This window comes from Manis pentadactyla, chromosome 5 (assembly GCF_030020395.1).
Source record: "Manis pentadactyla isolate mManPen7 chromosome 5, mManPen7.hap1, whole genome shotgun sequence".
NCBI lineage: Eukaryota > Metazoa > Chordata > Mammalia > Pholidota > Manidae > Manis > Manis pentadactyla.
In genome coordinates this window covers 73741492-73766208 of record NC_080023.1, presented here as the reverse complement: position 1 = coordinate 73766208, position 24717 = coordinate 73741492, and the positions used below count along the sequence as shown (strand labels likewise).

General features: G+C 41.6%; 1 protein-coding gene across 20 annotated transcripts in view; it reads right to left on the bottom strand.

The window, feature by feature from the left end:
- Positions 1–24478, bottom strand: part of HERC3 (HECT and RLD domain containing E3 ubiquitin protein ligase 3) — a 113853-nt gene extending 89375 nt beyond the window's left edge. For 7 of the 20 annotated variants that reach the window (XM_036922115.2, XM_036922120.2, XM_036922121.2 and 4 more), the window contains exons 1-2: positions 24353–24478; positions 12683–12937 (exon numbers count right to left, since the gene is read on the bottom strand). In XM_036922115.2, the coding sequence (XP_036778010.2) occupies positions 12683–12908 (226 nt within the window). In that variant the 5' untranslated portion in view covers positions 12909–12937; positions 24353–24478. Of the gene's footprint in view, positions 1–4338; positions 4445–12682; positions 12938–13509; positions 13627–21972; positions 22077–23446; positions 23526–24352 lie in introns of those variants that run through there. The other 13 variants (XM_036922131.2, XM_036922135.2, XM_036922122.2 and 10 more) reach the window with 12 other exon arrangements.
- Positions 24479–24717: the final 239 nt, after the last annotated feature.

Below are 24717 nucleotides of genomic sequence, written 5' to 3'. Positions count from 1 at the left end.
TTCAGAAAATAGTTGGCAGTTCCTCAGAAGGTTAAACATAGTTATATGTTTGACCCAGCAATCCTACTCCTAGGTATATACCTAAGTGAAATAAAGACATATATCTACACAAAAACACATAAACAAATGTCCATAGCAGCATTATTCATAATATCCTTAAAGTGAGAACAACCCAAATGTCCATCAACTAATGAAATGTAAATAAAATGCATATCTATACAATGGAATATTTGGCAACAAAAAGGAATGAATTACTAATAAATACTACAACCTGAATAACAGGTAAAAACATTCTGCCGAGTTGAAGAAGCCAGTCACAGAAGGCCACTGTATGATTCCATTTACATGAAGCATTCAGGATAGGCAAACCCACAGAGTCAGAAAGTAAATTCATGGTAGACTAGGGCTAAGGTTTGGGGCGTGGGGGGAAGAGTGAGTGACTCAATGGGCATGAAGTTCCTTCTTTGGATGATGAAAATGTTCTAAAATCAATTGTGGTGATAGCTGTACAACTCTGTGAATAACACTAAAAACTATTGAAGTGCATACCTTAAATTGTATGATATATAGATTTTATCTCAATAAAGCTATTATTAAAAAACAAGCCTGTCTCAGAGTAGAGGACAGGTACAAACGTGAGTCAGCAGGTAGTCATAGCAGTTCAAGCGCAGTTAAGTATCCCAGATGTAATCACATGGCTTCTCATTCTGAACATTTAGAGTTTGGGATTACAAAAGAGGCTTCAGGCATACTTGGGGAAGGGAACTAACACATTCTAAGATGTCAATACTCAACATATTTGGGTCACTCACATCAACAATGTATTTCCAACTGATTTTATATGTGCTTCCTCCAAAGCAAATCAGGCAAATCGCTGCAGGAGGGCAGGTAGTATTTCTAGGAATGACCTTCCTTTCTCAGCAGCTTCACATCTGCCCACATGCAGATTACAGGCCATCAAGCAAATGCCTGACAGCTAAAGCTGTGTGGGCCTGTCTAAAAATGAATTCCTCAGAACAGCCATGGGAAGGAAAAATCAAAGACACATACTTTTTAAAATAAAGTTTTGGTTTTTTATTTTGTTTTCAGGGAGCCACAACTAATGTTTTTTTAATTGAGGTATGAATGACATTATACCATGAACAACATTATATACAACATACTGATTCAGTATTTGTATATATTGCAAAATGATCACAGTAAGTCTAATTATAATCACCACCATACACAATTACAGAATTTTGTCCTTGTGATGAGAATTTTTAAGATTTACTCTTAGCAATTTTCAAATATGAGTACAGTATTAACTGTACAAATACATCTCCATGACTTACAGATGGAAGTGTGTACCTTTTGACTTCCCTCCCCTATTTTGCCTACCCACCTCCCTGCCCCTCACCTCTGGCAGCCACCAATCTTTTCTCTGTATCTATGAGCTTGGAGGGTTTTGGTTTTTTTAAGATTCCACATGGGAGAAAGATCCTATGGTATTGTCTTTCAATGTCTGACTTATTTGGCTTGATTTTAGTTGTACAAAAGGGGATTCTATACTCCTTATATAGCAACTTTGTTTCTTTTTACAATATAAACATTCAATTATTCAAAAAATAATTGCTGAAAGCTGCACTTATATGTGCCAAGAACTATTCTAGATGTTGGAGATACAAAACAAAGCTCTGATCCTCATGGAGCTTAAAAATGAAAGAGACAGAGAGAGACTGCTGTTTGCTATGAAGAAAAATGAAGGGCAATAAGGAAGTGCTAGGAAATGGGGGTGAGGAGAGTAGTGAAGGGTAGTGAAGAGGGGAAGATTCAGGGACTGCCTCAAGGTTTCTGACTTGAAGATTGGAGCTAGTGTTTACAAAAATAGAGAAAATGCAGGGAGACAGGTGTAAGGGAGAAAAAAATCAGTTTGCTTGGGGTATGTTAAATTTAAGATGCTAAACGTCCAAGTGGAGATTTTAAGTGGGCATTAGTCTGGAATTTGGCGATGTCAAGGCTGGAAGTAATTTGTGAGTGGACAGGATAAAGATGGTACTTAGAATTTTATCCTGTGACTAGCTATTAATATTGATTCAACCTAGTCCCTAGAGGATGAGTAAGCTGTTTCCATTCCTTTGCCACTGAAAACACTGTCATAATAAGAATCCTTAGAAATATTTCCTTATGCTATATATTAACACTATTATTTGTGTAAGGAAGATTCCTAAAAATAGAACTGCAGATTCAACATGTATGACCATTTTAAATTTTACTAAATACAGCAGTTGATTTACAAAAAGATTTTAACAATTCACACTTTCTCAATAAGCACATCACAGTGCCCATTTTCCAACACCAGTGAGCAGGGATCTTACAATCTGAAATTTTTTGCCAATTGAAGGGAAAATGGTATCTCATTTTAGTCTTCATTTTCTGAACATATTTGCCTATATTCATTGGCCATTTGTAAGTGTTCCTCCATAAAATGTCCATTTTATTACAGCATTGCTTTCTTTTTCTTATCAGTTTCAAGATGCTCTAGTATATTAGAGAAATGAATCTTTATCTGGTAAATCATAGCAATTATTTTTCCCAGTCTATGACTTATTTTTTGACTTTGTTTATGAATGCCTCGTAGAAAAAAAAAAAGCTGAGAGGCTGAGATGGTACTGTGACTAGACCTTGTGGGAAGTTCTTAGACATGCTCAAATTCTGACATAAATCAAACTCCTTTTGAAAGTCTGTGAATCCACTGCAAATATTTTCATTTCAATAGCTGACAGAGTAACAAGAGAAAAATATCACAGTAGAGAAAATGAAACTTTCAATATAACAGGCCAATTCTGGCATAAAAAAAACAGCCTAGTGGCAGAGCTGACCCTTGTTGGTAAAGCACTTGGGGAATAAACACATGCTTTAAATGGGGCCCAGCAAATCTTACAACCACGTTGGCAGGCTGCTTAGGGAACTGGCAAAAAGACTAAATCTCTGCCCCTTGCAAAACTCCACTCCACTTACCCACCACTGCCTGGTACACAAACTCATGCCCACATGCTCTGCAACAGGTCTCCTGCCATGGGAAGGTATTTGTATCAATCATATTATCAAACGGATATTTATCCTCACCTGGAAATTTACTTATTGCTGGGGAAAGGTGGTAGTAAGGGATGGCAGGTATCTTAAAGGGTGTACTTTAGAGTCTGCTTTGTTTCATTATTTTAACTAGTTTGACAGTTAAGTGGGGTGGAGAACCACTAATAAGTTAATGCCTGATTCATGGGTAAAACTGATGATAAAGTTTACTGAACTGAAGTTGTTGAATCTACTATAGCATCCTTTGGAGAAGTTTTACTGGTTTGTGATACAAAATCCACTTAGTTCTATGAAGCCTCATAAATAGAAATCTTTATAGTTCACTCTTTTATCCACTATCCTTAAAATTCAGAGTCTTAAAATGTTGTGTTTGCTTTAAACACAGATCACTCTGGCATTTGTTGACCTAACCCCAACATCCAAGAACCCGTAGAGAAGATGGCAAAGTAACAAAAAAGCAGAACCTAGGGGACATTTTATTCATTTAACATACTTCCTTTGCTAAGTGCCTACCACATTGTGCTTAGCACTAAGATGCAAAGAAACTAACTCTTAAAAAATACATAATCCCACATATTATATAATAAACACTATAAAGTTGTTGCCCATAACAGCCATTAGTTTCATTCTAAAAGCAGATATGAAGGTGTTGAGTTCATACATGGAACTACAGATCACAATATGGAGCAAAAATAAGACTCCATATTCCACTTTAAGGTGTCAAAGGTCCAGGTGTGCACACAATATGAAATTGGCCTTGTGGAAGACATTATGTGCTCCTTACCCATCATGCGTGGCCCACTTCCTTCTTTGCATCCAAACCCTAAGGGCTGCTGGGCCTCTCCCCAGGCCTAGGAGATGAGCCACGACTGTACCAATCAGGTGACACTTCTTTCACTTAGGCAGGCATGCCAGTGACTCATCACATGACTATAACCCAGGCCTGGCCAATGAGACATAAAATGATGTACAGTGGGGTTTCCTTGGAAAGATGTTGCACAGTTTGAAAGGTGACACAAGAGAACAAACTTCCCCCCTGTCTGCCTTTGGATACAGCTGTGTGAGGGTGTGATGCTTGGAACTGTGGCAGTCACCTGGTGACTAGGAGGGGACAAGCCCAAGGAAGAAAATCAACAAATGAAGATGGCAGAACATGAACATGGGAATCACCTGGGTGCTTGATGGTGGCATTGTGCCCAATTTAAGCAACCCTAGAAATATCTGTCTACAGATTGCCAATGTGAGATCATGAGTTTTACTCACTGTTCATGCCACATTTAGCTTAGCTGAAAACATCCTGACTGATACAGCCCCCTAAAAAGCAGGGATCAGATAAGTTCAGGCTATAGAGCAATCTCTTCTTAGGCAACTGTAGGAAACAGAAAGGAAAAGCACTTACATTCTGTCAGGTCCTTTATATTCGAGTCCAGAGATTCACCGCCATCAAAGCTAACTGGAAACCTAAAGTAATTGCCCACAGAATTCAGCTGGGCTCAGCATCAGTAGATGGCACTGTACTTTCTGAAGCTGTGACAAGATCAAATCACCTGGCTAAGTATTGCCAAACCAAGTCCTCCAGGAGCATCACAAAGTAGCCTTTGGTACACCATAATGTCCACAATGGCCAAATTTGCTTCACCTATTGTTGCAATTTTGGACCAGAATGCTGGAGGCAATGTTAATCATGAATAATCATCTGTATGCATGTCTGTATGTGAATACCAGTTTTTACAGAGTGCCCAATATATCCAAGGGACTTTTCTTGGGACCAATAAGGTAAAGGACCCAAAAAAACTGAAGTAAAGAAAACAGACTGTCCTTTAAAACTCAAAATAAAAAAATGAGCATGATGTACGAAGTCTTTTTTAATGACCCTAGTTTATCTCATCTCCTTGTCCTGAATGTATAATGCATGAACTCCTTAGCATTAAAGGAATAAAAATGACCAACACAGTTATCTATATATACATAAATATATGTATTTTTGTAATGAATTTATTAATATGCTGGAATAGTAGAATTAAAAAAATCATAATGGAAGGTATTAATATAAATTACTACTACTACTTGCTAGCACTAATTGAGGACTTATTTTGGGCCAGGAACTATGCCAGACAACTGACACACAACTTACTAAATCCTCACAACAACCCTAATAGGCAGATGGTATTATTACCCACATTTTACAACTACAAAAACTGAGACACACAGAGGTTAAGCAACTTTCCCAGAGTCACACACCCAATGAGTGGCAGAGCCAAGATTCATGCTCTTTCTTATTCATTATACTGCCTCTGTTAGGTAGAAAGATAGCATGAGCAGCCAGGGAAGGGAAAGATACGGTTCAAGGAGAAAAAAAAACCTGCCCAAACTCTGCTCAGGTAGGGGGTCCCAAATTAAGACAACAAAGGCTTTCTAGGGAGATTACTTCCTTGCCTATGGGACCAGGCAAAACCGATCGCAACCAGATCCCAAAGTGGGCACAATCGAACAAAACTAAGAACCACTCAAACCACACCTCCTCATAATCTCATTAAAATAAAATTGCAGTTTCGCTCCCCTGCCCCCCATGGACTTTTTTCTGCATGTGTTCTGGAAAGAGACATGGGCACCAAGAGCAATGGGTGTATAACTAAAACTGTCAAAGGACCTCACCCTGTCAATCAAAGAAGTGCCTCCCTGATAGGTTGTGATAAACAGACCCTCCTCTAATGGCTTGGGGCCTTTGTCTACGTTGACTCTGGCCCAGGAGCGTATTCCAATAAAACTTCTCTGCTTTGCTATTGTGTGTCTGGTTTCTTCAATTCTTTGTTGAGGTGGGGACAAGGATGGAGAAGACCAAACTCAACCTGTAACATCTCCATAATTACCTAACTCTAAGATCATTCATAATAACAATTTCAACTGCTATGACTCATTTAATAATTATAAATTGCAATACATGTCTTAATGAGTAAAAACATGATTCAAAGTCTGCAAGGATATGAGACACCATATCTCAAGATCATGGAGCACCAAGCTAGACAAGTGATCATCAAAATCACCAAACAGTGAAATCATTATTACAACACAAAAATTCAGAATTAAAGGGTGGACTTACTCACTAAAATCATGAAATAGCCCTGGAGCACTGACACCATCACCAAATTGGCCCCTTCTCTGAGTTGCTAGAGCTCTCTCCTCCCAGGCACTCACAAACTGAGATGGACTTTGTGCATGTGGGTGGGTGTAAAAGGCAACTTTTGTTAGAAATCAGAATTCAGCACTGTAGGTGACCTGGCTTAGACCTAACTCTTCACTACAACTCTTACTTTCACACACAGAGGATCTTTATCACTTGCTCTGTACATGGTGGACTGCATTATGTAACCTGTACAGAAATACACCTTATATTCCCATGAAGCCCATAAACTCTCAAAGGGTAGGCTCAGAACAGAATAGAACTGTATTCTGTTCTGAGAGTATCAAGAACAAATGAGGAACCTAGCAGTCTAGTCACTCTTCAAGTATCTGCTGAATCACTGATTCAATGACAATAAGTAAATTAGTCAAGGAAATAAAGGAACACAGAACAAGAGGGCAAATTGCAAGGCAAAATACATGAGCTTGAGAAATGAACTGTCATGTGCACTTTTTCCCAAGATTACCTGGCTCTTGAAAGAGCATAAAAGGGCAGACAGTCATCTGGTCAATCATATTTGGTATTTAACCAGTAAATTAAATTAAAGAGTACAAGCTTCCTGATGGCCAAGTTTATATCCCTTTTGTTTCTTTTATAAGGACTGAGTACAAATTAAATGGAAGAGAAACAGTTTTAGAGTAAAATTCTACTGGGCCTTCCTGATCATCCTGAGGTTAAAAAGATATCCACGTACAAAATTCAAGGATTATTAACACCAAACTGTCAGTATCCAAGCAAGACTTAACTCCCTTCCTGTTCTCCTTTACATATACATAGGATAATACTGACCTAATTTACAGGACTATCATAAGCATTAATCAGCTTAAAAATGCTAAGGACATCAAGATGAAGGGAGCTTATAATATATATAGTTCACAACTAAATGAACTGAGTCTCTTGTACCATGACGCAAACCACTATTAATTACTTATTAACACTGCAAATTTTTAAGTCACAAATTAACACCTCACATTAAAGAAAATACTCATTAATAAGTATATATTTTCTAAAACATTCAAATATCTTTAAGGAAAGTAGGCTGAATGCCACAGACAGAAAAAATGTACCATAGACAGAAAAAGTAATTTTTGATTAACCACACCAGAAAACAAAATTGTTAAATGATATTTGCTCTGGATCTGTAGGCCTCTGGACCAGAAAACTGTCCACTCAGCTATCAAAGAGGTCAACACATCCCACAGGGTTTGATTACCACTGTTATCAACATCAGAAAGGGTTGTGCAGCGTCCCAGACCACCTGCCATTCCTAAAGAGGAAAGCACAGGGCCCCAAACAAGTGCAATGTTGAGATCCGAACATTTCCTATGGCACCTTCTGGCTTTTATATCAGAGTTATGCCCATGGAAGCATATACCTCAATAACAGGAAGTCATTATAGGACTTCCTCTATTTCCGTTCAGCTCAGCTAGTTTCCTTTTGTGGCAAAAGCTGATTAACACGGCAGTAACTGCATCCTTCAGATGCCCAAAGCAACGTGATAAACTAGTTCCATGTATTACTTCTACCAGGGTTAGCAGCAACCACAGCTCTGGGAATTAACGCTTTTGAGATGCTCTGCTTTATAAACCTCATTTACCAAACAGCAGGGGATCCATTACATATGGTGAAGGACATTATGGAAATGCTTAGATTGAATACAAAATATGAATGTGAATTGGATTAAATTACCTGCAAGAAAAAGAGTAACTCAGGAGGGAAGTAAAAGGAACCAATCACAGATACAAATCCAACAGGCTTGTATAGAATGTTAGAGTCTGCTTAGAAATTGTTACACTGGGGGGTTGCTATTAAAAGGTTTCCTTGGATGACTATGTAGAATTTTAAAAATTTAACAAAGTTAAATTCAACTGAATAATTGCACCTACCACAGCACCACAGCTCTTGCCTACTCAAGATAAGAAAAATTAGAGGAGGTTTACATAAATTCAGACATTCCTAATAACTAATACAACCATTAGCTTATGCTAAAAGTCCCAATATGGAAAATCAAAGTATGTATACGGAAAGGAGACCTGTCAGTTTAGCTGGAGAGCACTGTTGACAATATAGCTGGGTAGCAATAAGGGAGGCATGGTAAACTGAGCTAAATTTTTTGAATTTCTTTCCATAGGCAACCAGTTTCTATTTTAGCTTAATAAAATATTTGAAGATTTGCTTTATGCTCAGTTATAGATTACTCACTGTACTTACTTTTTTAAAGATCATAATTTAGAAAAACTCATGTTTTGTTTGCTTGCTTTATGTAAAAAAGGGGACAAGGCATACAAGTATTCCTATAATACAGCTGTGTAACATGTCTTAGGAAATTATGAGATGAATTCATGAGTAGAAACATGAGGAAATTAGTCAGTAATGATCCTACAATGCCAGAATTGCCGAAACTATCTCTGAGAATTTGTGGGGGAGATAAGGTTGGAATTACAGGGAGAAAGTGGAGAGAACGCATACAGTCAAGGAATATGCAAAAACAGTTATAATCCAACGCTCACTTCAAAAAGCTAGACATTGAGTTTAGATGGGACTTTAATATTCTGTCCATGAAAAATGCTTCTGGGAATCACAAGCCTCTTGTTCTTGGCCAAAAGCACAAATGAATGAATCATGGACACACCTAAGTGAGAACCCTAGACTACCTGACACACTGGGAAAATACCTGGGCCTTCATAACCAGAAGTTTCAGTATTTGGTGAGTCCTTGAAACACCTCCCCACCATACAGAGAGACATACACCAAGTTAGTCACATAAAGGCAGTACTAAGCAGCGAGAGTACATGGAGAGCACAGTAGCCTCAGGAGCAGCAAAAGCAATAGAAAACTTAGATGTTCTCAAGGAGGAAAAAAAGAAGAAACCATTTAAAATCATGTGGAGTGCTTTAAAACAGTGCTCTGTCCCAGTACAGGATTTCTGCCAAAAAAAAAAAAAGATTCTTGTACCTTGCAACTGCATAGTTAGACACAAAGTATATAAAGTCATATTCGATGATTGGCAGGGCTGCTCAGGGCAAATGTTCAAATAGAAGAGTTTCATCCTGTACACCTCCTACACTACCGCCTTCTTCCACCTTTCCTTCCCCTTAGTCTTTTAATCCTTCACACTGCAAAGTCATTCGGTCTGGGCAATGATGCCAACTTAAAATCACAGACCTGTCCTCTGCCCTGACAAACATCCTCTCTGGCAAAATGGCCTTCTATCAAGCTCCCAACCCATCCACTCTCCGCCCACCCCCCCTACCCCCCCAACCCCACCCCCACCCCCCCACCCCCGCCAAACACCACAGGGGTTATGTGGGGGTAGCCTTCCTGTGGGCAGGGCCAGCACAGCTATTGAAACAGGGTCTGTCACTGACTTCCCCTCCATGCCTAGCAGCTCTCCAGGTCACAGTTCTCAATGAGCACATACAGAAAGCAAGCCCATTCTCCATTTCCTGCTCATTAAAAATAAACCCATGGTACCCACTTTAGAAAACACCTACTAGTGAAAAAGTTGGAAAAGAGAGAGGCACCTACCCATGTATATAATCTTCCCATTCAAAGAGGCACTATTCCACAGCTGCTATGGAGTTTATAATTAACAGACAAGCTTAACCAACAACAGAAATTTCTGGAACCTACTATAATGTACACTAGAGCCTTGCTTATTCCAAATTTAGGTTACAAGCATGGGCTGGATTCAGTGGTTGAATATCAAAGCCTTCTTGACACACTTCTAGCTCAAGTCTCTTGCAATCACTCCACTTTGCCTATGGGGGAGTGGGCTGCAGGCTGCGCAAGGTGCTGGCCTGACCCCCACACAGGCAGAAGCAGAGGGACTGCTCCAACACTTCTCACTCACTCCCAGGGGCCCAGCAACCACCCACCACTAGCTCCATGTTGCTGTCAGGAGGCTCCACCAGAAGCCTGTGAGATTGCACTCAGATGCGCTCACCATGGTGCCTGCCACAGATCTTTGCTACTGCTGGAGTGCAAGCAAGGTTTTCATTTCCTTTCTCACCTGCCACCTCAGGCTGAACCCTCCCAGCCAGGTCCTAAGATAAAGGTGTACAGTGAGGCAAGCCTGAGCGACAGGCCCTGCTGGGGGACTACCTGCCAGAAGGCAGAGTCACAAAGGAGACAGAGGGGAAGGGTGTGAAGAGGGTGGCCTTCACAGGTCACAGGTAGCTTGGCAGAGTCTCCTTCCACATTTGAATCCACTTCATCAAGAGCTGCACTACCACAGGAAGTCTCCTTTGACAGGAGAGGGCACTGAGGCGAAGAAATACCCATCAGAGAGACGATGCCTCCACCAGGCTTGTCTTGCTCCAGAGTTCTCCCTCACGCTGACTCTGGAGGATACAGGAAAGATCTCCTGGCTCCTAAAATACACCCTTCAAGGGCAGGCCAGGGTGACTACAATCCTTCAGGGATCACTGATGGGAAGTGGGCATTAAGTATCTCTAAGGCCTGGCTGAATGCAGACATTCCCACAGGAAGGACCCTCTGCTGGGCTGTTACTTGCATTAATCCCTCTGTAGGCAAGAATTGCTAGATTCTGGCTCTCACCTGGGCAAACAGCAAGAATCAGAACTCCACAGAAGACACAAGTGAGTTTTAACAGGAAGAGGGGAAAGAAACCCGTGGTTCTTAATCTTTACAATAAGAAAAACATTTTTAAAAGCAAAAGCTATCCTCCCACCTCCGTAACAGTTGCTTCTTATACTTTTGCATTATATTAATTGGTAAAACACACAATGAGTAGAATTTGCTAACTTAGTGTTTGAGGTGGGTGCATACTGTTAACTGAATTTTTATCTTAATGAACAGATCTACATTTGAAAACCTATGGTATCAAGTACATCGTACATATAAAGGTGTACATACATAGGGACTACACTACAAATCCTCTTCTTGAAATCTCAAGAGTCCAGGGCCCACAGGTGAGGAACCCCTCGCTAGAACACTGAGTATGGCTCCAGGTGAGCAGGCCTGGTGGTGTGGGGTCTGAGAGGATGCCAGGGAGAGAACCTGGAGGCAAAGAATGGGCAAGGAGCCCACAAACCATCCTTCACATACTTACGTAATTCTGCTTAAGATCAGCCTGCAGCCCTTTATCATGAAAGTTAACAATTATAAATTAATACTGACATTTGGGCTGGGAACTATGGAACACAGCCACAAGCCATCAGAGGAAATAAATATGAGAAAAGTGGGAGATAGTGTCATGGAAAAAAGTTAGCTCATCCTGATGACAAACTGACTTTTCTAAATGAACACAAAAGAGTAAACTCATCTGGGAAAAAACAGCAAGACTGTTCTTTAATGAAGCTTCAGTAACTCAATTTGATTTGGACTGAATAAAAATGATACAAAGAAAATGGCACGTGCCCATGTTAGTATGACAAACACAACATGTTAAAATTTAAGACCCTATACCTTATCACTCCTCACCAAAAGGAGACTCATTTAATCATCAGCACTACTATTCCAAAAGCAGCTGAAATCTGAGACTGGGGAAGTACCTCACAGAGCCACACTACATATATACTCAAGGTCAAACTTAGAAAAAGTGCAAAGAAAACGAAATTCAAACCAATGGACTTTGAATATGCCCGGCAACTTTTCTAAATAAAGGAGAGACACCAAAACCTAAGTGATCTCATTAGCCGCCTACTTTTCCAGTTTATCCTCCCATTGCCCTCCATCACCTGTCTTGCACACAACTTAACATTTCCTGAATGACTGCACCGTGATACCCAGGCCTTTTTTAATCACTAGGTACTCACATGTGTGCAAGAAGCTTGGTGTTCCTGCCATATTCTCACTCCCTCACTCACACACACACACACTCAAGTCCTACCCATGCTTCCTACTCAATCCCCAAAGGGAGAAAGAACTCCTCCTTCCCCATTCCCCCAGCATATTCTTCAACTTACCCCGCACACCCTTCCACAAGCGGCTCCGACAGCCACACCACGACAATCTCTCTCATCTTTTTACTCACAACACCAAGCTCAGGGCTCAGCCCACAACACTTAACAAAAGCGTGTTACAGAAATAAATGAACAAACAGGTAATTAGAAGGAAAACAAAGGGGAAATGCTTCTGACAGTGACTGGACAAGAATTACAAAACGATCATCATGTCTTAGCATTCAGTTACCAGGGAAAATCTAGTTCTCTAACTGAGCTAACTTGTCAACCTCCCTCCCCAGTAACTGATATTACATATGTTATCTAACAAGACAGAAAAGGAAAAGTCTGGTTTTCCATCAAAAGGCGTGAATTAGACTTCAAAGTTCCAAACCGTCCAGGAAACCTGCACGGTTCAGAGCTTCCGGGAAAGATAAACACCTCGTGAGGCGATCCTGGACCAGCAATGCCCATTCCTCAGCCTTCCCAATGGCCATGGAGGCAGAGGCGTTGCACTCACCTGGCCTGTTTCCTTCCCTTTCGTGGCCCAGCTGCCCCTTGGTATTCAGCCCGCATGTGTAAACTTCCCCATCCTCCAGCAGGAACATGGAGTGGTTTCCCCCACAGGCCACTTCCTTGACGCTGCTATCCGATACGAATCCACACACCTGTGGCTCGGCCACAATCCCTTGCAGGTTGGTGCTGATCCCAGGCTGGCCCAGAGACCAAGATCCCCAACATAACATTGTTCTTATCCTTCAGGAAGTCATGTAGTCTAGGAGAGAGTTTTGTTAAATAGGTTACAAACAAAAAAATAGGTAAAAGAAAATCACTTTAATAAATGTAATCAGTTTAAAAAATACCCCCCCTGTTAACATTCTTCAGATACCTTGCATCTCAAAGTAGCACATAATACTCTCGTGGAAAATAGTCATGATATGACACATACCTTCATGCTGTATGAGTTTAAAATAACATTTCTAAACAAATTTTGTGTAAATTAATAGTGAACACAGTCAGGGTGTGATTTTCAGCACACTGAAGAGGAACTCTGCGTACAGGAGACTTGCTGAACCAATCTTTCCAAACCATTGTGGCAATAATAGTTTTCGAATTACCCTCATGATTTCACCTTGTTCTTTCTCACAGCACCTTTCCTTTTTCTGCTCATTTAATTTTTTTAAATTTCTTAAACTAATTAACTATTTTAGGTAGCCTACTATTATCTGGGGTAATAGTAGTAATTCACCACTTGAAACAGAATGAGAAATGGAAAAAAAAATACAATTTTCTCTGCCATTCCCTCTTACCCATCCTTCTGTGTCTGAGTCAAGCTTCATGTCCTACCTGAAAGCTTCTGAGACCAGTCCAGCCACAGCCTGCATCCTTCTGACACATCTAATATACTGCCTTGATTGGAGACTTTCTTGATATAACTTAACTCCTCAGCCAGATTTTAATTGCCTTAAACAGAGACCACAGTGTAACACATACCTCTTCAATTTATCAGGTAAGCAAATTTTGGCTGATTGATTACTGCTGACCTAGCCCAAAGTTTCACTATCTTTTAAAAATTCATGCTTCCGTTTCTTATGAATGAAAACAAAAAGCTCAACTCTCTCCACCATTCACACTATGATGGCTATAACCAAACAGGACAAATAATAACAAGTGTTGGTAAGGATGTGGAGAAACTGGAGCCCTCCTAAATTCCTGGTAGGAATGTAAAATGACACTGGTGCTTTGGGAAACAGTTCCTCAAAAGGCTAAACACAGAGTTAGCATATGATCCAGCAATTCCACTCCTAGATATATACACAAGAGAACTGCAAACACAACCACACAAAAACTTGTACACATTCACAGCAGCACCATTCATAATACCAAAAGATGAAAGTAAACTCAAATATGCATCAGTTGATGAACAGATAAATAAAAGATGGTATTTCTACACACTGGTATATTATCTGGCTATCTACAGTAATGCTACCTAACTTACTCTTGACCTTTAGAGGTTTTCAGGACAGGCATGATAAAGCCCAAAATACTATATAAAACTGAATCTCAATTTACTGTCTTAACCAGAAAGTTTTGCTTCTTCCCAAGATCTTTATTTCTTGTCTAGACTTGTCTAGAATTAACACAATATTAAGCTTAAATGTTATTCTTTGAGTTAACTGCAAAAAGGGAGAAATAAAATGCAAAGTGAGGGTAGGGTGGGGAGGTGAGAGTAGGAATGTATACATTTTAAGAGATCATTAAGATAATCTGTGGATAAAGTGAAGGTTCCTATGGTCAGGATTCTCACCTGGCCCTGGTTGGCTAGCTCACTACACACGTGTGGGCAATACATTGCTATTGACTCTATATAAAGAGCTCCGCCCAGTGCTCTGCGTGATATAGTGGTATGGCAGCAATGCTGCAGGGCAGCAGAGATGAGACTGGAGTGGTGGCAGCATGGGCAGAGAGGCCCAGAGGCAAAGACCAGCTTGCTGCATGCAGACTCGCTCTGAGTGGACAGGATTCTAGTGATTGACCTGCTGCTGTAGAAATAAAGTTGGGTATAACCCTTTCACCCCAAGAACGTTTACTGGCATTTCTTTGGTCACACTGAATCCATAGTGAACTTTTCCGGGGCTGAAACCTATTGGCAAGGCATCATCATAATCTTTTTATGATTTCATTTTCCAAATGTGCTAAATTGCTGTATCCACACTTCTTCATTTTTAATGTTTCACATTGTTCTTATCTCAGCTACCAATAACTATATAAGCAACATCATGCTTATCAGACATCAGTCTATGCCAATAAGCATTTTTCATCACAACAACCTTGTACCATAGGACTATTTTCAGTCTTATTTTCAAATAAAGCAAGGCTCAGAGAGATTAAGAAGCATGTCCAAGGTCACTCAGCCAGAAAAAGCCAGAACCAAACTATGCCTAAGTCTGATGCCAATGTTCACACTCTTATCCACTGGACTACCATGCCACCCAGTAGATTAATATGTCACCTACAAGAGCAAGAACACAAAACATTACAGAATGACTCAACTGTAGTCAGTACACAATACAGGATGTAAACTTGTAAATAAATTTCCCCTCTGAGAGTGAAATAGTCAGAATTAAGAGCTAATAGATAAGATTAGGCAGCTGTAGCATTAAGCCATCCCCTTAAACAGCCAAGTACAATGTGTCTAAAAATATGGTATCAAGAAACAGGACTGTATGTCTACATGAAGAATGAACAATGCTCATTGCAGCTTTATTCATACTAAACAAAAATGACAACAACCTAAAAGCCCATTGACAAAAGCTGGATAAACAGATTCAGTATATTGACACAATGGAACACTTCTCATCCATAACAAGGGTGTGCAGGTGAAACTGGCCATGACTGAAATGCACTCACTGTGAAAGAAAGCTGCGACTCGGTGTGGTGCAAGCTTTCTACGAATGAAGATTAGTTTACAAAAAAATTCCTCAAGGGAATTATCGACTGCTTTTTTGTCTAACATCTCCCCTCAAGTCCCCTTTATCTGGTAACAAGCTACCTGCTGTGCAGAAGGATGGGCATGACCCAGGACAAGCAACCAGAGGCCACCCCCGAAATAGGCTCCCACTCCCAACTGGTCAGAGTCCTTCCCCCCTGAGTTCCACAGAGATCAGGGAAGGCTGCCTTTTGCCCCTGAAGGATAACTGAGGCAGATGGAAGCTACCCTCCCTGCCAGATGGAGGACACCTAGAAAACATTACAAACCTCCAGTCGCAGACGTGCTAAGACAAGAGACAGAGTCCCAGCGATGCTGAGTGAGCCTTGGATCCCCCTCTTGTCTGGTGCGAGCACCCCCACCTTTACTCTTCCTAAGTAAAGCTGTTCTTCACTGTGGATTCCAGACTTGTGAACTTTCCTATCCTCTAAAATTAATTTGTAACCCCAAAATCAATACTTGGAACATTTCTGTAGCCAATCCTAGACATGTGCAGAGGTGAAACATCTAAGTCATCCTATATACACACTTTCAGCTGAAGCTGAACAAGATGATGGCCTACTTTCTTGTTCCAGCTTTCAGACTATAAATGAGTGGCCTTTTGGCAGTCTATTAAGTGCCATGTTTTTCACCTTTTTGTATTTTTTTGGTGGTGATGTTGCTGTTTAAAATGGCCCCCAAGTGTGGAGATAAAGTACTACCGTCTAGGGTTCCTAAGTGTTCCACAGCAAGAAGGCTGTAATGTGCCTCACAGAGAAAATCCATGTGTTAGATGAGCCTCATTCATATATGAGTTATAGTTCTGTTGGCTCTGAGTTCAATGTTAATTCAACAATAGGGTATATCTTTAAAAAAAGGCAGAAGAAATTCACCAATATATCTGTACATGTAGCTGCTATGAGAAGTCCTAAACTAGCATCCATAGTGCATAAGGAAGCTACAGAAAAGATGGAAAACAGCTGACTCTGTGGATTCATGAGATGATGACTGACGACAGCATGTAGTGGGCAGCCCTGCTGTGAGGCTGAAAGCCAAAGAAATTTCCTGTTACATTACTCAGGTTCAGGAAAATGTTAAGAATCTTTCTTGACTAGTGTTTTATTAGAAAGAAATATTGAGTACAATTAACCATTTGTAAGAAATACATATTAAATAAGGTGTCTAAACAAAACCACACATGAACACACACAAAACAAGGTTATGTGTTGATCAGCTTGACCAGAGGCTCCCCACAGGAACCTGACTGACCCTCTATTACCCCACGAGCAATGGCTAGGATTCACTAATTCTGTGTTTGCAGCAACTTTATGAAACATAACTACCATAAACAATGAAAATCAACTATACATAGTCTAAGTGTCTTTTTTGTTTACTTAAGATTATTTGAATTGGATTTCTGGCACTTGAAGAAAAAAGAAAAACTGACTGATGATATTAATAATGTCATTAATAACAGCAGGTAAGACATTAATTTGAGCTTACTCTGAGTCTGGTTCTTTTCTATGTGTTTCACAGATATAAACTCATTTAATCTTCTATGAGGTAGGTATGCTATTACCATCTGTAATTTATAGATGAAGAAAGTGAAACCAAAAAAATAAAAATAAAGGATAAAAAAAAGAAAGCAAGACAGTGAAGTGACTTGATCCAATTACACAACTAGGTAGTGGCAGAGCGAGAGTTTAAGCCCAGAGCCAGTGCTCCTGACCATTATGCTTTATAATGAGGAGTCTAGAAAATAGACAGGGTAAGACCTTCCCAATGTCTCTAGCCCTATCTCAGAGAGAAAGGCATCATGATCATTCAACTTAGTTGATCTGCTAAGTAATCACTGCCCAATAGCAGACATAAGTAGATCAGACTCTATGACACTGGTCATGAAATTCTGAGTCACTTGCCTTGCCTAGATTCCATGATTAACAAGGAACCTGAAATAACTTGGTTTCCAACAAGATCCTACTATGGGAAAAGAACACAGTGACCTGTTGACCAAAGCATCCCGGCTTTCTTGGCCTTTCTACTTCTCATTATTAATTTGGCAGCCTGGATCTATGAGCTTCTTATAAGTTCATTTAGCATGAGTCAGTCCTTCAGTCAGCTGAACTCTGGGTGTTTTGACCAAATGCAAGCCTGGGTAATCAGCCTAATGCATGGCATCGTCCCTAACTGGCTAGTAGGAACCATTTATGAAAAGAGACAAATAGGACTACTGTTCAAGAAAGCTTCAAAAATCCTTCCCAACTGAGTTGTAGAAATGGAATGTCGAGAAGTCAAATAAAAACTACTAAGCAAAGTAACTAAATCACAACCACAAATAAGATATATTTCTATGAGTGGATTATTAACCATAATTGGAAATATGGTCTCAGTCATCATGATGCTCTGCCAAAACTACATAGGAGGCACTAAAATCATCTAGCTTTCAGGGGAGAAGTACAGTGCATTGAAGAGAAGCCAGCCATCAATACAACTTTTGCTTAAAAGTACATCTAGGTGGACCCCAAATCTAGTAGCCACTAGTATCCATGAATTTAAAAGTCTAGCTTCAGCAATATTCTTCATCACTTGGCACTTTGATCTCCCAGGTCCTCCTACCCATTTTTTCTCACTCACTGTCTCCCTTACTCCTAGAGAAATAGAATCTCTTATTTTCCTTCAAAACACACAATTATGCACAAGTGCTGCAGAAGAATATGAAAAGACTGCACTATGGCTCAGCATCTACCCCGGCCACCTTGGCTATTCCATGCCACCTCCCTCCCAGTCTCTCCATTTATGCCTGCCCCTTATTTCCCCACCATCACAAGATATTTCGTTCCCTTGATGTCACACCTGGTATTTTTCCCAGCACTTCTTATCTATTTTGATAAAACGATTCAGGATAATCTTAGCAGGGTTTCAGGGTCAAAAGGCCTAAAATTCAAGTCCTGAATTAACGACAAGCTAGCTGTGAAACTCTGGGGAAGATATTTAACAGTTAAGCGTGTTTCCTGTCTTTGAAGTGGGGAGAAGAGAGCGACAGGGCGGTTGTGAGGCCTACTGTGAAAATGCATGTAAACAGTGCTTAGCCTGGTGCCTGGCAAACAGTAGCAAGTGACCAGTAAGTATCAGCTGCTGTCCTCACTGTTAATCCTGCTCCCAGGGCTCTTCTCTGAGACCCCAGCAAACAGGCTGGGGCTGTGACTCCTTTCTCCCTGCCTGCAGTTAGCATTAGCCATGCCCGCCAAATCTGCACTACAGTAAAGCAGCAGTACCACCGTCTGCTGTAACTTTCAGAAAGCGGATTCAAGGTTGCTAAGAGAAAGTTTTCTAGTCTATTTCCTTTTAAATTCTGAGGAGGGCAGGGGGGCAAAATGAATCTCTATCAGTCCTAGTGAGTTGAATGCTAAAAGACAAGCTGAAATTTCTCATCTTTGTCTTATTCATCAGACTACAGCAACCTAACAGCTGATTCTCATTCCTTTGTTTGAAAGTCATGCTGAAACCTGAACAACACTCAGGCAGTACTTCTAATCTCACGACAGGAAGAAGCCTCCTTTCAAATAAGAGTAGAAGCCATTACCTGAATGATATGTGGGAAATGGGGGGTAGGTGGTAGGAAAAGGCAATGTCCAAGGCTTCAGTGCTCTGCAGGCCATCTCCAAATCCAAGTTTTAAGTCAATTTAGAACCAAAACTCAAATCCAGTCCAGTAACAAAGAAGATTCATTCTGATGATATGCTTTATTGTCAAAAATTTTACTACCATAGGCAAAAATGGCACAGAAGGCAAAGACAGTTTCAACAATGTGAATCCGCTCCTTGCTGTTTTCTCTCCTCTTCACTGTGGTCCCCTGATGCTTTCAACCAACACAGGAAACATCCCTTCCCTTTCCTTGCTCGCCCCCTCATGGGTGGTGCCTTCTTCACAAGCTGGTGCTGAATTTTGTGAAGCTAGTAGAATTCTCTCTCCACTGTCTGTGTAAGCTGTGCGCTGCCTTCAAAAGACACTTGACCAGGCTGGCAAAAGTTGAAGTCCGACAGTGCCAAGTCAAGGATATAGAGCAACTGGGACTTTTGACACAGCTGGTGGGAGTGCAAACTGGCATAATCACTTTGGAAAACAAGTCGGCATTATCTAGTAAAGAGGAAGATAGGAATACCCCAGAGCACAGCAATTTCACTCATGCCTTTAACAAGCACCGTCTAACTTATTACCAAGCATCTATGGTGCTCTTGCACTACGTGGATAACTAGAAATACAAAGAAGAGTAAAACCTGGAAAACTGTGAACTTTTGTGACAGTGGAACTATTACATACCTGCACTTCCCAGGATGGTAGCCATGTGTGGCTACTGAACACTTGCAATGTGGCTAATGCAACTGAGGAGCTGAAGTTTTAATAAAATAGGCACATATGGCCAGTGGCTGTCTTACAGTTCAATTCAACAAGAAACTTATATGCCTCAAGACCTATACGCTAGAATGTTCATTTCAGCATTATTTGAAACAGATAAGACAAAAATAACACAAATGTCTATCAATAAGAAAACAGATGAACTGTAGCACATGCATAAAATAGAATACCATAAGTGGTGAAAAAAAAATGAACTCCACCTCCAAATATCAGAATAGCTATATCTTAAAAACAGTATTGGGGTTGGAGGGAGGAAGTCACAGAAGAATTCAGAGGATGATGCATTTTTACAAAGTTCAAATGCAAGTATAACAAGCAATTGATGATAAAAAATATGAGTGGTGGTAAAGCTAAGAAGAAAAGCAAGAAAATGATAAATACAGGTTAATGATTATGGGCACAGCAGAGGTGGAGAGTAGAATCTGGAAGGGGCAAAAGGGAGCCTCAATAGCATGGCTAATGTTCTGCCTTTGTCCTTTTATTGTTGTCCAGCATATACATCACATATATTACTTGGTGCTTACAAATCCTTCACAATAAAAGAAAATGAAAAGTACTATTGAGGTAGTGTCACTGCTTCTTGTGTATCATCTACCAATTCCCCACCCATGCACACTGGGAGCTTCTCCATGGAGAGGACCTGGTTTTACTCCTCTTTGTATCTCCAGTTCTCAGGAACAGAGCAGATGCTTGAAAACTGTTTAGTGAGCTGAATCCAAATCTGAGGAAAACCAGAACTCCCGCAATCTAGGTTGGTTAATAGTTTTGTTTTCTAGGTAGTGATAGATAAGCATTCCTTATGCAGTTACAAAAAATAATAACATATATCGTCCCTTCTAAAATGCACTCTCCCCTCACCACACGTCAGCAGATCTGAAAGTAGAAAGGTGTTTTACATTTAAGTTGTCATTATATAGTGGTTTCTCAATGTCACCAGCATGCTAGAATTGAACAATGTAAGCTCCATGAAGGAAGGACTGAGCCTCTTTTGTTCATTTCTCTATCCCTAGACAAGTGTCTGGCACACAGCAGGGGTTCAATAAATAGTTATTAAGTAAAGAAAAAGTAATAATTACCAATATTATAAGCCTATTGTGTGTCTGAGTCTTGCTAAATAGTTTACACAGATTATTTAATTTGCCTGTTAGAATGATCCCAAGGTTATACCACTTCCCCAAGAACATGTGAACAAGTGGCTGAAATGGAAACTTAGTAAGCGGCAAAGGCAGAATTCAAACGTCATCTACTAGACTCCAAAGTCCATGCTCTTAAACAGGGATGCTACACAGCCTCTCAAACAAAATGAAGCCAAGCTACACCCATTTCTCCAGTTTTGGAAATAAACATTTAAAGATGTTGCACACAGTAAGGGGGCTCCTATTAGCTGAATTACTGCTGACATATACACGCAACTGGAGCCTATGTTAGCCAGAGACATGAGGGATGAGTGAAGCCATCTCAACACAGTTAGCCAGACTTCCCTCTGTGTCCACCCTGAGTTACAATAAAATCGTTCCCTTACTGGTTCACGAACAGAAACACAGGCCCTGACACCAGCAAGCACTATTTCTAAAGTTAATAAATGCCTAAAGAGGGTAGAGTCATATCACCAAAGGGATCATCTTATTAAAAAGACAAATCCATGTGCTCTAAACTCTAGGCAAGAGACTTATGTTTCCAACCTTATTTTAAAGGCAGCTGAGGCCTTCCGTGGCCAAGTAACTTTGGTCCTCTGAGAAATAAGTTACTGAGGCAGAGACCAGAAACTAGGTTTCCCCCTCTTGGGTGCACCCTGCTCTCCTCACTACATCCAGCAGAAGGAAGTCATTAAGGATTTGTTTAGGTCCCTCTCTAGGCATCTACAGTAACCAGAACCTTTTACACAGATAATCGTGTTTAATCCTCAGAGAAATTAAGTAACTCACCACTTGGCATTTGGACTAGAAGCTAGAATGGTTCCAACTCACCCAGAAGACCTGCAAGTTACAGAAATAATAAGCACAGAACTCTGCAAAGTGTTTTCACGTCACTGAAAAAAAAATGAGAAGTAAACTTCTGAAAATAAGAGTGTCTTTAAATGCGACAAGCTTGAATATTCCCCAAACACTGTACCTCAAGACTGGTAACACCCAGTTTAAACACCAATAAGATAACTTCTAACCAATTACGAAAATGTCACCTCTAAAAATGAACTAGAGACTTAAAGAGCACCTTAAAAAATACTTGGCATTTGTAGTAGATATAAAGGAAAAATGAAAATTTCAAATCTCCTATTTAGGTTAAAGAGAAATTTTTGAAAACCAACTCCATTTTTCCATATACTATACACAGTAGAGCATATTTTGCCACAACTGTTATGAAGGCTTTCTTTTATCTTGCCTTCTTTCTCATTACCACATCCTCTTTAATGCAAAATAAAATGAGACTATCTGAGAGGTACCTTAAGTCTCTCAAAAGAAAATGTCCTCCATAATTTTAAGATACTGTCATAACTTTATTTCTATCTTATTATGTAGAAAATCCCATTCAATTTGGAGAATATTATTTTACTTCTGAAACTGCAGGAAAACGATGTTGTAGCTCTAGTAGGGGTGCAACTCTTACATATTTAAAAAATGTTTTAACTATTCTTCACATTTTAAGAAATTGTTACTCAGAATGAAATGGTATAATCAATGGCTTCAACTACACCACTTGGAACATATAAGAAACTCCCTTTCTTTTTGCAAAAATAAAAGCTCCACTATGAACAAGTAAAACTGCATGCTAATCAATTGGGTTTTTTTTCATACCAAAGGAGTTTTACCAAAGAGGTTTCAAGCCTTTCTCCTTGAGTCCTGCATACTTTCTCCAGAAGGTTCCTAGCCTGTTGTAGTCAGACAATGATGTGGAATTCCTCTACCTCACTTTAAAAGGTGGTTAAATATATTATTCCCTTTTCTCACTTATAATGCCATTTCCCACTCCCCACCCCAGCGTAAAGTACAAAAAGAGCTTCACAGTAATCTGCCTACTAAGACATCTCTTTGCTAGAATCACTGCCTTTTAAAAAGCTGTTAATTCTCATTTTATTTCACTTTTCTTTCTCCTCAATCTAAAATTAAAATTAGCTCACTTGATGTTATCAAATCCTCAGATGAAAGGTTCTAGAAATAGCTTCCTATTTGTGGAAAGAGCCAAAACACAAAAAAAAATGGAAGAGAGCTCTTGAATCGTCTTTCCTAAAACATTCCGTGTGTTACCAATGTAAGCAAAATCCTGGAAGGCTTGCTTAGCTATGAATTTAAGGTAAGGAGTTGATTTAAAAGCTAAGGCAAAATGTAATCAGAAAACAGCCAGAACCAGTGACAGACCAAAGCAAAGTTCAAATACATAATCCCCGGAGCCCACAGTGCATACCCAGCAGCAATGCAGAGCTGCTTTAGGTGCTGACTCAGCAGCATCCCCGGCTCATCTGCTTCAGGTTACACACGTCCTTCTCTGTCATTTGTCCCACTTTGCCTACTCCACTCATTTACAAATGACTCAAAGTGCCACCTGCCCCCGAACGTCCCCGCGCCTGACACCCCCGCGCCCGGCCGCGCACAAACGTGTCGGTAATACACCCTCGCCCCGGCTCCGCCCAGTAGGCGGACGCGGGCGAGGCCTCGCGGCCCGGCCTCCGGGAGGTGGGTGGTGCCGGGCGCCCCGGCCCCACCGGCGCTGTCACCGCGGACACCGAGCACCGCGTCCTCAGCGCAAACTCCTCGCGGCTGCGGGTGTTCCCCAAAACGCTGAGGCCTCGCTGGCTCCCATCCCGCGAGGAGGCGTCCGCGCCCCCTCGCTGCGAGTGTGTCACTGGAGCCCCAGAACTGAAATAGGGCAGGCGAGGAGAAAGGGGAGGGTCCTTTTTTTTGACTTTCGGCGTCGCAATTCCTCCTGGTCTGCAGACAGCTGCGTAAGGGTGGGGGGCGCTCCCGTTTTTGAAGCCGCTTCCGGCCTTTCCGGGCGCGGGGGTTATTCTGGTGAGAGGGCGAGACGGCAGAAGGCCAGGGAGGCGCACGCGAAACGCACGGGTGCCCCGCGCCCCGCGCGCCCGCCCCGGCGCAAACCCGCCACCCGCGACCCGCAGGCACTGCAGGCGCCGCGCCCGACCTCCCCGCGCGCTGGGTCCCAGGTTGTGGTGGAGAGCGCGCCGCAGCCGCAGCCGCAGCCGCCCCTCTGGGAGCCGCGCGCTCACAGCGGTGCCCCACCGACCCCGACAGCCGCCGGGCTGCAGCTCCGCGGTCCCCTCCTCCCAGGAACCCCGGCCCCCGCCCCGCGCACCTCCGTGCCCGCCGAACTGCCGCTGGGGTTTCCAACTGCGACAGCCCCTCTGGTCCGGCCGGGGTTTCTCCGTTTTCGGCGTCACAATAATAAGGAAGTTTCCCCGCAAGCCTGCGAGCGGCGGAATGCACTGGGTAAATGACTGCCCCCGCGGCCAATGAGCGCCCTTCTGGAGAGGCCCACACCAATGGCGGCAGCGGCAGAGCGAGAGGAGGAACGGCGAGGCCCGGGGGCGGGAGGCGGGGAGAGGTCCTGGCCCGGCGGGAGGCGGGGGCGGCCCGAGGTGACAGGACCTGCGCGCCCGGCGAGGGGACAGCAGCACGGCCGTGTGTCGCCCCAGCCCCGGCTTCAAGAGTTCGTTCGCG